Source organism: Schistocerca nitens, chromosome 9, assembly GCF_023898315.1.
Source record: "Schistocerca nitens isolate TAMUIC-IGC-003100 chromosome 9, iqSchNite1.1, whole genome shotgun sequence".
NCBI classification, from domain to species: domain Eukaryota; kingdom Metazoa; phylum Arthropoda; class Insecta; order Orthoptera; family Acrididae; genus Schistocerca; species Schistocerca nitens.
The window spans coordinates 356122186-356134737 of NC_064622.1; the positions used below are offsets into that span (position 1 = coordinate 356122186).

The 12552-nt window shown below is 37.8% G+C and overlaps 1 protein-coding gene across 2 annotated transcripts in view; it reads left to right on the forward strand.

Annotated features, from left to right (window-relative positions):
• The window catches only part of LOC126203349 (peregrin), a 266717-nt gene that overhangs the window by 197572 nt on the left and 56593 nt on the right, over nucleotides 1–12552 (forward strand). For both annotated transcript variants that reach the window (XM_049937638.1, XM_049937639.1), the window contains exon 17: nucleotides 6806–6977. In XM_049937638.1, the coding sequence (XP_049793595.1) occupies nucleotides 6806–6977 (172 nt within the window). The remainder of the gene's footprint in view (nucleotides 1–6805; nucleotides 6978–12552) is intronic.

The window sequence follows — 12552 nt, forward strand, 5'->3', positions numbered from 1 at the left end:
TTGTTATGCACATTACAGCTCCTGTGAACCTGTCAGCTCTTTTAAAGTTCCATTGAGATCTGGGAAATGATCTTACAACAAGTACGCTTGTGCCTATTTTGAAAAGCACTGGATGATGTTGATAGATAGTACAAGAAGTTTACAGGACGTTCCTTGGTATTGGTAATGACTGGCCCTAATTATTGGAGAACACAAAACATAAATCAGTGTTGTGATCTGTTTTCCAGGCTCCAGAACAGAATGTACACTGATCTTCAGTACTAAGAACTAGATGGAAGTTGTGTTTTTCAGACCAGTTAACCAGTGTGTTCCCATTTTCAGTGTTTACATTTGTATTTCCATAGTCGATCATGGTTGGTGAAGTCTTTTAAGAACACCGTAGAATGGTCCTGAGTTTTTAATACATGTACATGCCAGATGGCTCCTAGATGTTCACAACAGTTATTTCACCAATTCCTAGCTCCATGTTAATGTGAATATTTTCATATGTGTAATTGTTCATATGATGGTAGTGGCAATTATCACCTGGGATTTAATATTGGTGAGAAGCAGTTGCTGCCAAGCTGAGATGAGCTCTCATTGTTGTCTTGTATCTACGCACATTTAAATCGACATATCTTTCCAATAATTATATTGTCTCCTGTGTGAATCCTTACATGGAATTATTTCCATAAAGTCTCCAGGTTATCCTGAAATTATGCTTATTTCTTGGTCTTTATGTGCCTTCTTCCTTTAGTCATATATCTGTATTTTTTGTATATGGATGCCTATACAGAAAAATACTACAAAGTTATTGTCACCACTGTCTTTTCAGGTATTAGGTTCATGGACTGCACGAAAGTTTTGATTATGTATCATATCTGGAATACATGTCTGTTTTGTATATTTTTCTGCACCCTTTTGTGTCAACTGTCCGTAAACATCATATCAACAATACACCATAGTATTTTTACATTTTTGCTTATTTCCCACTTCCTGTATCTTAATTTCATTGAACCCTCTGAAACAAAAACCCTAACCTTCCAAAAACTAGAACTACTAAAAACTATTGTCATCAGTCAACATCCTGCACTGCTTCACTCTGCTGATTCTGTATTCAAATCTTCTCCAAGACTGTTCAACGTTTAACATCCCAGCTAGTAAGCATTGGGTTTATTGCATGGTTGTCCAGTAATGTACATTCCCATTGACTTGCCCCCCTCTCACTAGCTACATTTCTCCTTTTGGTGCTGCATCCTGGCAGGATCTTTCAATACAATTACTTACATCACAAATTTTAAAAAATCCCCTGATATCCTGCAAAATGCTTTGACGCTTAGCACAGAAAGCAGTTACTAAAGCAGTCAACATATCATGAAAACCTTTCAGAAAGCCAGCTATGCAGTTAGAAATAATTTGAGGTCCATTAATCACTGTCAGCTTGGAAGCACATCTGCCATTTGTTATAAAAACTATTTCCTACATAGTATGAAATTTGTTAATTTTGTGTATGGCGACAGTATTATGAAAGGATGACTTGATATTCACCATATAGAGGAGGATTGGAGTCGCAGGCAGGCCTAACAAAAAGACTGCTGTACATTTGAGCTTTTGGCCGAAAGGCCTTCTTCTAAAGTACAAAACACACACACTTTCACATAAACACAACTCATATATACATAGCTGCTGAGGCCAGACTGCCTTGCAGCCAGAGAAACTGCTTGTGTGTGTGTGTGTGTGTGTGTGTGTGTGTGTGTGACAGGGGGGGAGGGAGGTGTTTGTGTAAATGTGTGTGTGTTTTCTACTTTAGAAGAAGGCCTTTTGACCAAAAGCTTAAATGTATAGCAGTCTTTTTGCTGTCCGTGTCTACGCCTCAGTATCTCCTCTGTCTGGTGAGTAGCAATCTGTCCTTTTCATCATATAACTGTTCTTCCATCCTGAGTTTTCAGTTGTTTAAAATTTGCGTATCGATACTTTGTATTACATATTCTATAGCTTATGCTCAGAAAGTATAACACAGGGCTTTCGTTATTTACATACACTGAATGATCTTCTGCTATATGCAATACATGCAGTTAGATATAAATACAACTGTAGTAAATTCCTTTCAGTTATTAATCTAAATTTGTGAATTTGGCTTGCATACCTCTTTTTATGATTCAACTGTGAGAGAATTTCAAAAGTCAAAAATAAATAGGAATAATCCTGTTAAATGGTGATGGTGGTGGTGTAAACAAAAATTTGTGTGTGTGTGTGTGGATGCACGTGTTTGCACGTAGGTGAAAAAAATGTAGAGAAATAGAACCAAGGCAATGTATGTACTTGTTAATTCAGTTGTAACATGTTTCGCTTTCACCATTAACTCATTATTAAGTCACTGTATATGATTATAATAATCATTCTTATTATGTTTTTAATATTGCAGTTTGTAATTAAGAGGAAATTTGCAGTTACTAAAATGTGCTTTTTATGCAACTATAATTATAAGTTCCACTTGGTCCATTTTTGTACAGATTTTGTATAAAGTCTCCGCTTCTTTCACCATGCGTTATTTAACGTTGTCCAGTTTTAACTCCTGTAGAGTTACTGATCATCTAGGGGCACAGTATGTGATAAAAGTGTGTCTTTTCGTATGAAAATTATACAGAAATGTGCTGAATGATACTATGTACAGAACTGATCTGATAGTTTTGTGTGTGCCAGCAGAATGAAACTAGAGAATACCCTCACAATACTGTTTATGGCCTGACTTTTGCATTATTATGTTTCAATATATCTAACATTTTTGTCTCTTGGGCTGCTCTGCAGTGTAGTGCCTAGAGTGCTCCACCTCCACAGCAGAGGTCCCCTGTTCAAACCCTGGTGACTCCATGTGGAGTTCGTGCTGCACTTTACGGAGTTGGGACAAATTCTCTCCAGGTGCTCCATTTTCCTTTGCTCATTCCGCCATATGTCCATCACCTCATTCGTAATAAAACATATCATCATATGTAGCAACAGTTGACAAAGAGTGTAGTCTTTATGCTTTTATAACAACTTTTGTTTATTCTGAGCAGTTGTTAAAAGTATTAATTTTAAATTTTGAAATTGCTCAGGCTAAGGAGGAGGCTCAGGATACCACTCCCGTTACAGATAAAACAATGATTGATATGTATATCTTATACTGTAGCAACAACAGTTTACAGGCTTTTTGGGCCTTTCATGGTGATATATTTATCACTGTGTGCATCATCCCTCACATGATTGGTATCCTGCAGTTCTTCTTTGTATCTTTTTAAAAGTAAATATCCTTTTTTAATATGTTGTGGACTTGTCAGAGATATAGGAACCTTATATCTCACTGAGCAACCATTTAATTTACATTTACTGTTAACCGTATAACTGTTACAGATATTGTGCTGTCATGTTTTCATTTCAGTTGTTGAGTATCTGTCATTGACATGAAATTTTCAGTTTAGTTCGTGTGTCAGTGCACTGTTAATGTTGTTCCCTCTATGTTGGGCAGCTCTGTGTAGAAGATTCACTTGGCCATTTTATTAATTTCAGTGCACTATGTAACAATACAGAAATACACTAAATCTGATTTCCATGTTTAGTCATTAGAAAAATCTTTTGATCTGTATTGTCTGCAGATAATGGTATAAACTAACTGTCAGAATAGTGAATAGTGTAAACCAACTGTCTAAAAATGCAAATGCAAAAAAAGGAAGACATTAATTTCTTGTCCAATGCAAGAATAACTGAAAGTTTTTCCATTGATCTTGTTCCTCTATCTGCTCATTATTTCAGCAGATATTTGCTATTAGTTCTTGTTAAAGATGTTTTTATCAGTGTTGGGAGGAAATATTATTTTCATGAGCTGCAAAATGTGTTTATTGAAGGGGCATAGAGAGGTATAGGAAGTCACAGTGGCAAGATGTGAAACAAAATGAGCAAAAGTAATGGAAGGTGCTATATGGTCTTGTTGAAGATATGCTTAAGACATATGTGCTGTGTATGAAATAAGTGTTGGTGTGTGCATGACTGTATAAATTGGAGGACAGTATTTAAATGTGCTCATGTGATTTTTCTGAATCAAACATGTCTGAACTGTTTACTATATATGTTTATTTAATTTCTGTTTTCACTTTCTTTACCCAACTACCTTTGTGTGTGTGTGTGTGTGTGTGTGTGTGTGTGTGTGTGGATGGGTGTGGGGGGGGGGGGATTTAAGTTTTCTGTTGGCTTCCCATGTGTTTATGTGTGTCTGTATCTCGTTTTGAGGGTTGTGTACCTCAAACTGTAAAAACAGGACTCCTATATGATCACTTTGTTGTCCATCTGTCTGTCTGTTCAACTGTTAGAAACCCATTTCCTCACAAACAAGTTGACATATCAAGTTGAAATTTATGTCACATACCGAGGTCTATGGTCCCTTGGCGGTGTAAAACATTGAAGCTTCTAAGGCAGGCAGTCAAAAGATACACCCATTTATGTCACATATTTTATAATCTCAAACTCACTCATCAAAACAAGTCAGGCCGCAGACTTCTATAAGGAGGGTATTCAAAAACTGGTACAACATTATGACAAGTGCCTCAATATTGACAGAAATTATGTAGAAAAGTAGATTAAGGTACAGGCTTTCTGTAAAAATAAAATTATTGAGATATCTTAGCATGTCTTTTTTTACTTACTTAAAAAATGCACCTCGTATAATTAGTAGTTCACTTCAAATTCAGCTTCTTCCCACCTTTTCTCTGTTTCTTCTTACAGAAAAAGTATTTTTTAGCTGTTAATTGTTACCTGAGATGAGAGTGCATTTCTGGAATCAAATAAGCACAAATGAGCAATAAGGTAAAAAAATCAAATTATTGTTACATGACAATTTCATCTGCCTTTTTATACTATTTAATAGTATTAAAATGTTACTGAGCATGCTGATTAAAACACTGGACACACATTCGAGTGGACAGTGATTCCTATCCCCATCTGACCATCCAAATGTAGGTTTTTCGATGCCACATAATCACACCACAAAATGTGATCCCAACGAAAAAGCCTGAAGGAGTCATCCTGAAGATAAATTTTTAAATCTGAAACTGGTGGTAGCTACCTTTAAACAAAAATTCTGCATTATTCTTGTGGCTGGGCTGACGTCAATTTTGTAAACAATATTCATTACTCACATTGCATTTTTTCCCTTCCAAAAACTTATTAGAGAATCAGTGTCCATATAGGTGTACAGTTCAGTAATTCTGAACCAAGTGTTGATGTCAGTTTCATCAAACATTCCTACATCATTTTTATAATATCTGATACTTTTGTCTATTCTACAAATTCATCAACATTCTCAGGAATATATGCACTGAACAACCAGAACATTTGACCACATACCTAATAGCTGGCATGTCCACCTTTGGCGCGGAGAGCAGCAGCAACGCATTGTGGCATGAACATCATCTATCCCATCAAAGCAGGGCAACCTGTGAAACCAGTCATGTGATCAACAAGCTAAGCTGCAACCACTGTGCTGCATTTAATGTGGTCATGACAACCAGCAAGCTGTCTGTCAGCATGAATGACCACTGACGAACTGTGGCCCAGAAACAAGTAGACCACCCTGTTGCTGAGCATGCTGCCAAATATGATATCCTTCATTTGAAGGACTGCTTCACAGCCTGTGCCACATAGATCCTTCCCACCTTTCCTTTCTGAATTGTGCAGGTGGGAACTTTTCTGAAATATATCTTAAGTTCCCATAACCCTCCTGGCCTCACTTTACTTACTTTACTTTTTCGTGTCCGGAGATTTGTTTCAAAGCCTTTCAGCCCAATGTCGGGCCAAGTCCTGGCCTCAACCTTCATTAGTCATTGTCCTTACCCATCCAGACCCTTGCCTGTTCCCCATTCCAGCACTACACAGCCCTCATTCCACCATTGCATCTTGTCTTTTTACTTGTCTCTTTTTTTCGCTACCCCCTACCCACCTCTCTTCTGCCCTCCATCTAACCTCCTGACTGCACATATCTGCCCTATCTTCTCTCCACATTGTCCCCGCATGCTTCCCAACAGTGCTTCATTGTCTACCCTACTATCCCTCCCCCTCCCCACCCCAGCCTCCTCCTTACCCCCACCTAGTCACCACTCCCATCAAGCACTGATGCTGCTGCTCGCAGTGTGGCTTCAGTTGCCTGAGACTGGAGTCGTGTGTGTGAGCTGCATTTGCAGGCACATGTGCACGCTTTTGTGTGTGTGTGTGTGATCCATTTTTGACGAAGGCCTTACTGGCCGAAAGCTTTATTTGTGACAGTCTTTCAAAATTGTCAGCTTGTTCAAGAATGTTTTTGCAAATGTTCCTTATATTCTTCAGTCACCATACAAATTTCCACTCACCAGGTTGAAGTAGATTAAGGAACTGGACTCACATTCGAGAAGGCAGGTTCAGTCCATCATCTCACCCTCAAGACTTTAGGTTTTCCATTGTTTCCCTAAAATGCCCAAGGCAAATGCTGGGACAGTTACTTTGAAAAGGATTTGCCCCCATTGCTATAAGATACAAGCTTGTGCTTTGTCATTGACAGATATTAAACCATAATCTTGCTTCCTTTACTCCTTCCACTTTCCAGTTATACTTTCTCTTGGCATTTGTAGCTTGTTACTCCCAGCCAACATAGTAAATAAATCAGATAGTGACACTTGCAAAGTTGTGCCAGTGTTTTCCCAAGAAACGAAGTGAAGAAAATAAGTACCTAGAAATTTGCTTATTTGCTTAGTGTTGAGCCAAGTGAGGATGTGAACCACTGATTGTATGTCTGTGCTCAGATGCACTTATATTGTCCTAACAGACACATCAAACAACACTCCTCCAGTAACTCCTGTGAAGATGTCTACATCAGACCAGTCGCAGATGAGTGCATCACCTTCTGGTGTGAATCGTCGTACTGCTGTACTGTTCACCAGAAAAGCTGCAGCAGCTGCCTTCAGGAAACCAGACCCTCCAGGAGGAAGCATTAGCATGTACGTAAAAATATACATCACAATTGTAATACCATATATGACGAGAATATATTCGTATATTGTTATGTATCTATGTATTTCATCTATTTTATCGCCTGTGCCAATATAGCTGCCTTAAAAGTACAGTAGGGTTTCAATTATCTAAACAACCACTTAACCGAACTTCCTGTTACTCACTCACATGTGCTGCCCTTTCCCTCCGCTTCAGTCTTGCCGCCCTCTCTACCACCACCCCCCATCTGCCCTGCAAAAATGCTGAGTTGCAGACAGTAGTAACTGCTTGCCCTCTTTCGTGATCATTGTGTCCACTTTGCCATGTAAACTAAACTTGTGATATAAAATGTGTGAACATAAATGTGTTGGCCTATATATGAGAAATAAGTACGAGATTAATAAAAGGTTAGAGGAAGAGAAATCTGCATCCATGCTATCTTACAGCTAAAATCTTTGTAAGTCAACATTTATGGATATGAAAAACAAAGGACAAGCATCACAGATATTACATGTACCCATTATTCTACCGATGGATCGACAAGCCATGAAATTATGAAGTTTGCTTCGAACATGAATCTGGATGATGCTGTTTACAAGTGGTTTACATAAAACAGGTCACAAGGAGAAGCTATCTCTGGTCTCTGGTCCCATTCAAACTAATGGAAACCTTAGAAGGCCATTGAATTTGAAAGCAAGAACAATGTGGTTAAAGCATTATTAAGTCAACAAACGGCATTTGCAAGCATCAAATAAAGGAGAAAAACTGTCTGCTGATTCTTCAGCAGCTGACTCTTTCAAAATTAAACTTGGAGATGTATTGAAAGAAGAACATTATGTTCTCGAAAACACTTAGCATGCTGATGAAACTGGGCTCAATTAGAAAGCTTTGGCAAGGAAAACGTTTGCTTCATGTTTTGAATTAGCAACACCCGGTCCTAAAATAAGCAAGAATTATGTTACTGATTTAGCTTGTATTAATGCCACCGATTGTCAGTGCTCATTGTTTACACCTAACAAAAGAGCACCTAGATGGGTAGTACAACTTTCACATAATGGTTTATGGAAGTTCATGCACCTCCCACGAATGCTCATCAGTTAAAGAATGACAAAAGGGAGAAAACATCACTGCTTCTTGACAATGCACCAACTCATCCATCATGTGACATCTTAAATGAAAAGAACAGGTTCTTTTGCCATGTAGCATAACCCCCTCATTCCATCCTATGAACCAAGGTGTTATTGTTACTGAGACCTATAAATGATTGTACGGAAGAATTATTATGCACATTATTAGTAAAAGAGGAGGGAGAAGAAAGTTTGTTAATAAATCATAAAAATAATGATTTGATCAGAGCAGTGTGGAATAGTGTAAAAGAAACAGAATTTTAAGAAAGCCTGGGATAAAATTTTGAGTGTGATAGGATACGTCTGAAGTGAAGTGCTCAAAATTGACATAGCGATTGTAAACCTCGTCACTGATGAAGCTGCCGCTTGTCAGCATGTTACATCAGGTCTGGTCCAGAAAATGAAGATGCAAATATACTTGCTGCCTCTGAAGCATTTACTGCTGTGATGATGGAAGCTCATTAGTTACTTTCATGTTCAATAGATAATTTGTACAATTAATTGCAGTGATGTAGAATGAGTCATTTTACATTCACATTTTGCTGTTTGCCTGACATTTTATGTCACTGGATATGTGATCATAAATCTTGGTTGCTGCATTATGAACCACATTTTGTGTTGAAGAGCAACCGTAATGTGGAGTTATGAAAGTCATTTCTTCTTCTGGTATTGTAATTAAGCACATCGTAGTTCCATTTGCTCTGCAGTCGTTTATTTACAACAGACTGCATGAGGGAGTAAATAAACTGTGAAGCAGTAGTCAGAATCCCCAACTCCTTAAGCAAGATGATCATGAGTGAGCACCACATGTTATTCTTACAGCACATTTTTGAGCAATGAAGATTTTTTCCGAAAGATGAGTTACCCCAGTATATCACATTGTTGAATGTAAATACTCAAAATATGTCAGCTTACTGATTTGTTGCTCCCCAAGATCTGCAGTGCTTGAGAATGCAAACGTGGTTCAACTGAGTTATGTGAAAAGTTTGAAAGTGTATTATTTCCAGTTTAAAGTCTCATTAATATGAGCATTTAATAATTTTGGAGTTTCTGTCTAGTTATTATTTCCTCACCATGAGTTACACTTGTCATTGGTGTAGTACCTCTAGCTTTACAGAACTGAATATGCTGTGTCAATTGAGAGTGAGATCATTTGCAGAAAACTATTAACGACATTATTGACCATTTCTTCTGTTGCTATATTTTTGAATTGATTACAATACTAGTGTCATCTGCAAAAAGAATTAATGCTGCTTTCTATATATTGTATTTTCTCACAATGTCTCCCGCCTATTTCCAGATAGGTTCTGTAATTCCTCAATAGTTGCCTTATTTCTTTTGATAATTTCTTTTCTTTTGCTTTCTTTGACTTGCATGATTTTTTACTTTGTACATATCTACATTTGTATGTATACTCTGTAAACCACTTTGACATGCATGGCAGAGTGTGCATGCCATTGTATCCATTATTAGTTTCTTCTCATTCCGTTCATGTATGGAGCAGAGGAAGAATGATTGTTTGAAAGCCTTTGTGCATGTTGTAATTGTTTAATTTTATCCTCATGGTCCCTAAGTGAACAATACGTAGGAGGTTGCAGTGTATTTGTAGAATCATAATTGAAAGCCTTTTCTTCAAACTTTATTAGTAGACTTTCTTGGGATTGTTAACGTCTATTTTTAAGAGTCTACCAGTTCAGTTTCTTCAGTATGTCTGCGACGGTCTCTGCGACTCTCCTCCGTGAGTCAAACATACCTGTGACCATTCAAGCTGTCCTCCTCTTTATACATTTTATATCCCCTGTTAGTCCTATTTGGTAAGGATCCCACACATTTGAGCAATACTCTAGAATGAGTCGCACAAGTGATTTTTAAGCAATCTCCTTTGTAGACTCGTTGCACTTCCCACATATTCTACCCATAAAGTGAAGTCTGCCACCTGCTTTACCTATGACTGAGCCTATGTGATTATTCCATTTCATTTCCCTAAAAAGTGTTACATCCAGGAATTTGTATGAGCTGGTTGGCTGCAGTTGTGTCTCATTGGTATTTAGATCGAAGAATAAAACACTTTTTTTTAAAGGAAAACTTGTGAAGTGCACTGTTTTACATTTCTGACCATTTAAACCAAGTTGCCAATCTTTACACCACTTTGAAACCTAATCATCTGCAGTATGTGCCTTTGTTAAATAATTAGCCCTTTTGTATTATTTTTGTATACTCCTTGTGTTGAATTTGTTGTTTAATTTACTCTGGTATGACTCTCAATTCTTAAATAAATTCTCATAACATATATTCCTTACTTGCTACCTGGTGAGTCTGTTTCTTCCTAGCACTGTGTTTATTTGTGCTCTGCATTTAACAAGTCTTATAGTACAGAGCGTACTGTGCAAACATAGGCTGAAAAGGAAAGTTTTTAGAAGACCTAAGGTCTTTCTTATTACTAGGTACTAGACATACAAAGGGAACATTAGAGCTGGTACAGAGCTTTTGTAACTGGTATTTTTAAGCCAATTGCAGAGCTCAGTAATGTTACCTATGATTCAGTAGGTTGTGTACACTACAGAGTGTACTCCAGCCTCAATTATACAAGGGCATCCCGAAAAGGAATTACTCCAAATTTTGTATGTGAAAACTCTTACAGCTTTTCAAATAACACAAACAGTATTAACATTGTAAATCTTTATACTTCATGCCAACGTATTTATTTCTCAACATAAGTCGCCCTGGTGACGAACATGTTTCTCCCGACAAGAGACCAGTTTGGTGCTACCATCACGGTAGAACGTCGGACTTTGTTGATGGAGCTGCAACCTCACATATGCTTGCACCGCTTTATCACTATCAAAGTGAAGTCCTTGAAGGTGCTCTTTAAATTTTGGAAACAGATGAAAATTGGATGGGGCCGCCCAGTTACACATATGGATCAAAGGTACGGATGTTGACAGAACATGACAAAAATGCACTAAGAACCTTTGAGTGGAAAGTACAACACAAAATCTATGGTGCATAAGAGATGAAGAAAGCTGGAAAATAGGCTACAATGCCAAATGAGAAGTGTTAATGCAAGGTAGGGACATAGTAAAATTTGTGAAATCACAGTGAAATACAACAGCTAGTATATGTGGAGAGAATGGTAGAGGATAGAATTCCAAAGAAAATGATGAAAGGTGTGATCCATTCATCTAGGCCAAAATGGAGACTTAAAAGAAGATGAATTGATGATAGTGGATCTCACCAGTATGGGAGTCTTGGGGTGGAAAAGAGCAGCAAACAACTAAGAAATGTGGAGAAAGATTGTTGAAGCCAAGGGCTCTAGCACTACCGAAGAAGAAGAAGAAGAAGAAGAAGAGGAGGAGGAGGAGGAAGAGGAAGATGTTCAGACTGTCTGGAGGATGATTGATGACAGTGAACAGAAAACATCAGATTGTTGCAGATGTCACAATTCTTATGTGTATTCTGGCACTGTCATGCTGAAGGAGAGAGTGCTTCATGTGCAGACGAACTCGTAGAATTCGAAACTTGATTACAGCATGCTGTTACACAAGCACTGACATAGTTACATTACATACTGCAATGTTACATACTACAATTTGGACTCCTCTAGTGGAAGAGGGCTCCAAATATACAGGCATAAATAATAAAGATGTAGAATGTTAATAATGTTTGTTTTATATAAAAAGCTTTAAGAGTTTTCTCATAAAAAATTCAGGGGCATTACTTTTCAGCATGCCCTTTCACGGTTAAGTATTAGATTAGGAGCACTGCAGAGAATGCTTTTCGCAGTAGTACTAAATAAGGTGACATAGTGGCAAGATACTGGGACTGCAGTTCAAATCCCTGCCTGGCCATACAGATTTAGGGATTACATTATCACATTAAATCACTTAAGGCAAATGCCAGAATGATTCCTTTGAAAGGGTGTGGCTGATTTCCTTCCGCATTCTTCTCTAATCCTAGCTTGTGCAGAATATCCAATGACCTCATCCTCAATGGGGTGTTAAAAGCTAACCTCTAACCTACCTTCCCTCTTAACATCATTGTGAAGATTGTATCAATCTTTGTGCTGTACAATAGACCCAGGATCAAATTTTCTGTGATACTTTTTAATGCAGATCTTTAGACTCATTCAAAAGGGGTGAAAGGGGTGAGGTTGGCTAATCATCCTGCACTTTGCAGCATCATCATATGCAGCAAGGTTTGCATATTACTGTTTATGGTAAGAGGTTACTTGCACAGCTACATACTGTAAAATGAATCATTCCACATCATTACAATTTATCATGCAAATGTTCTGTGGAACAAGGAACTAACTAACTCAGTAAATAACTGTATCCTGAAGAAAACTGAGTCTTAAAGAACACTCATGAAAATTTCGGAAATCTTACGAGTGAGTAGGATGAACTTCCAATGTCCATACAAGAAGATGGAAGGGCAGGTGATATGTCAGCAGGTGTAT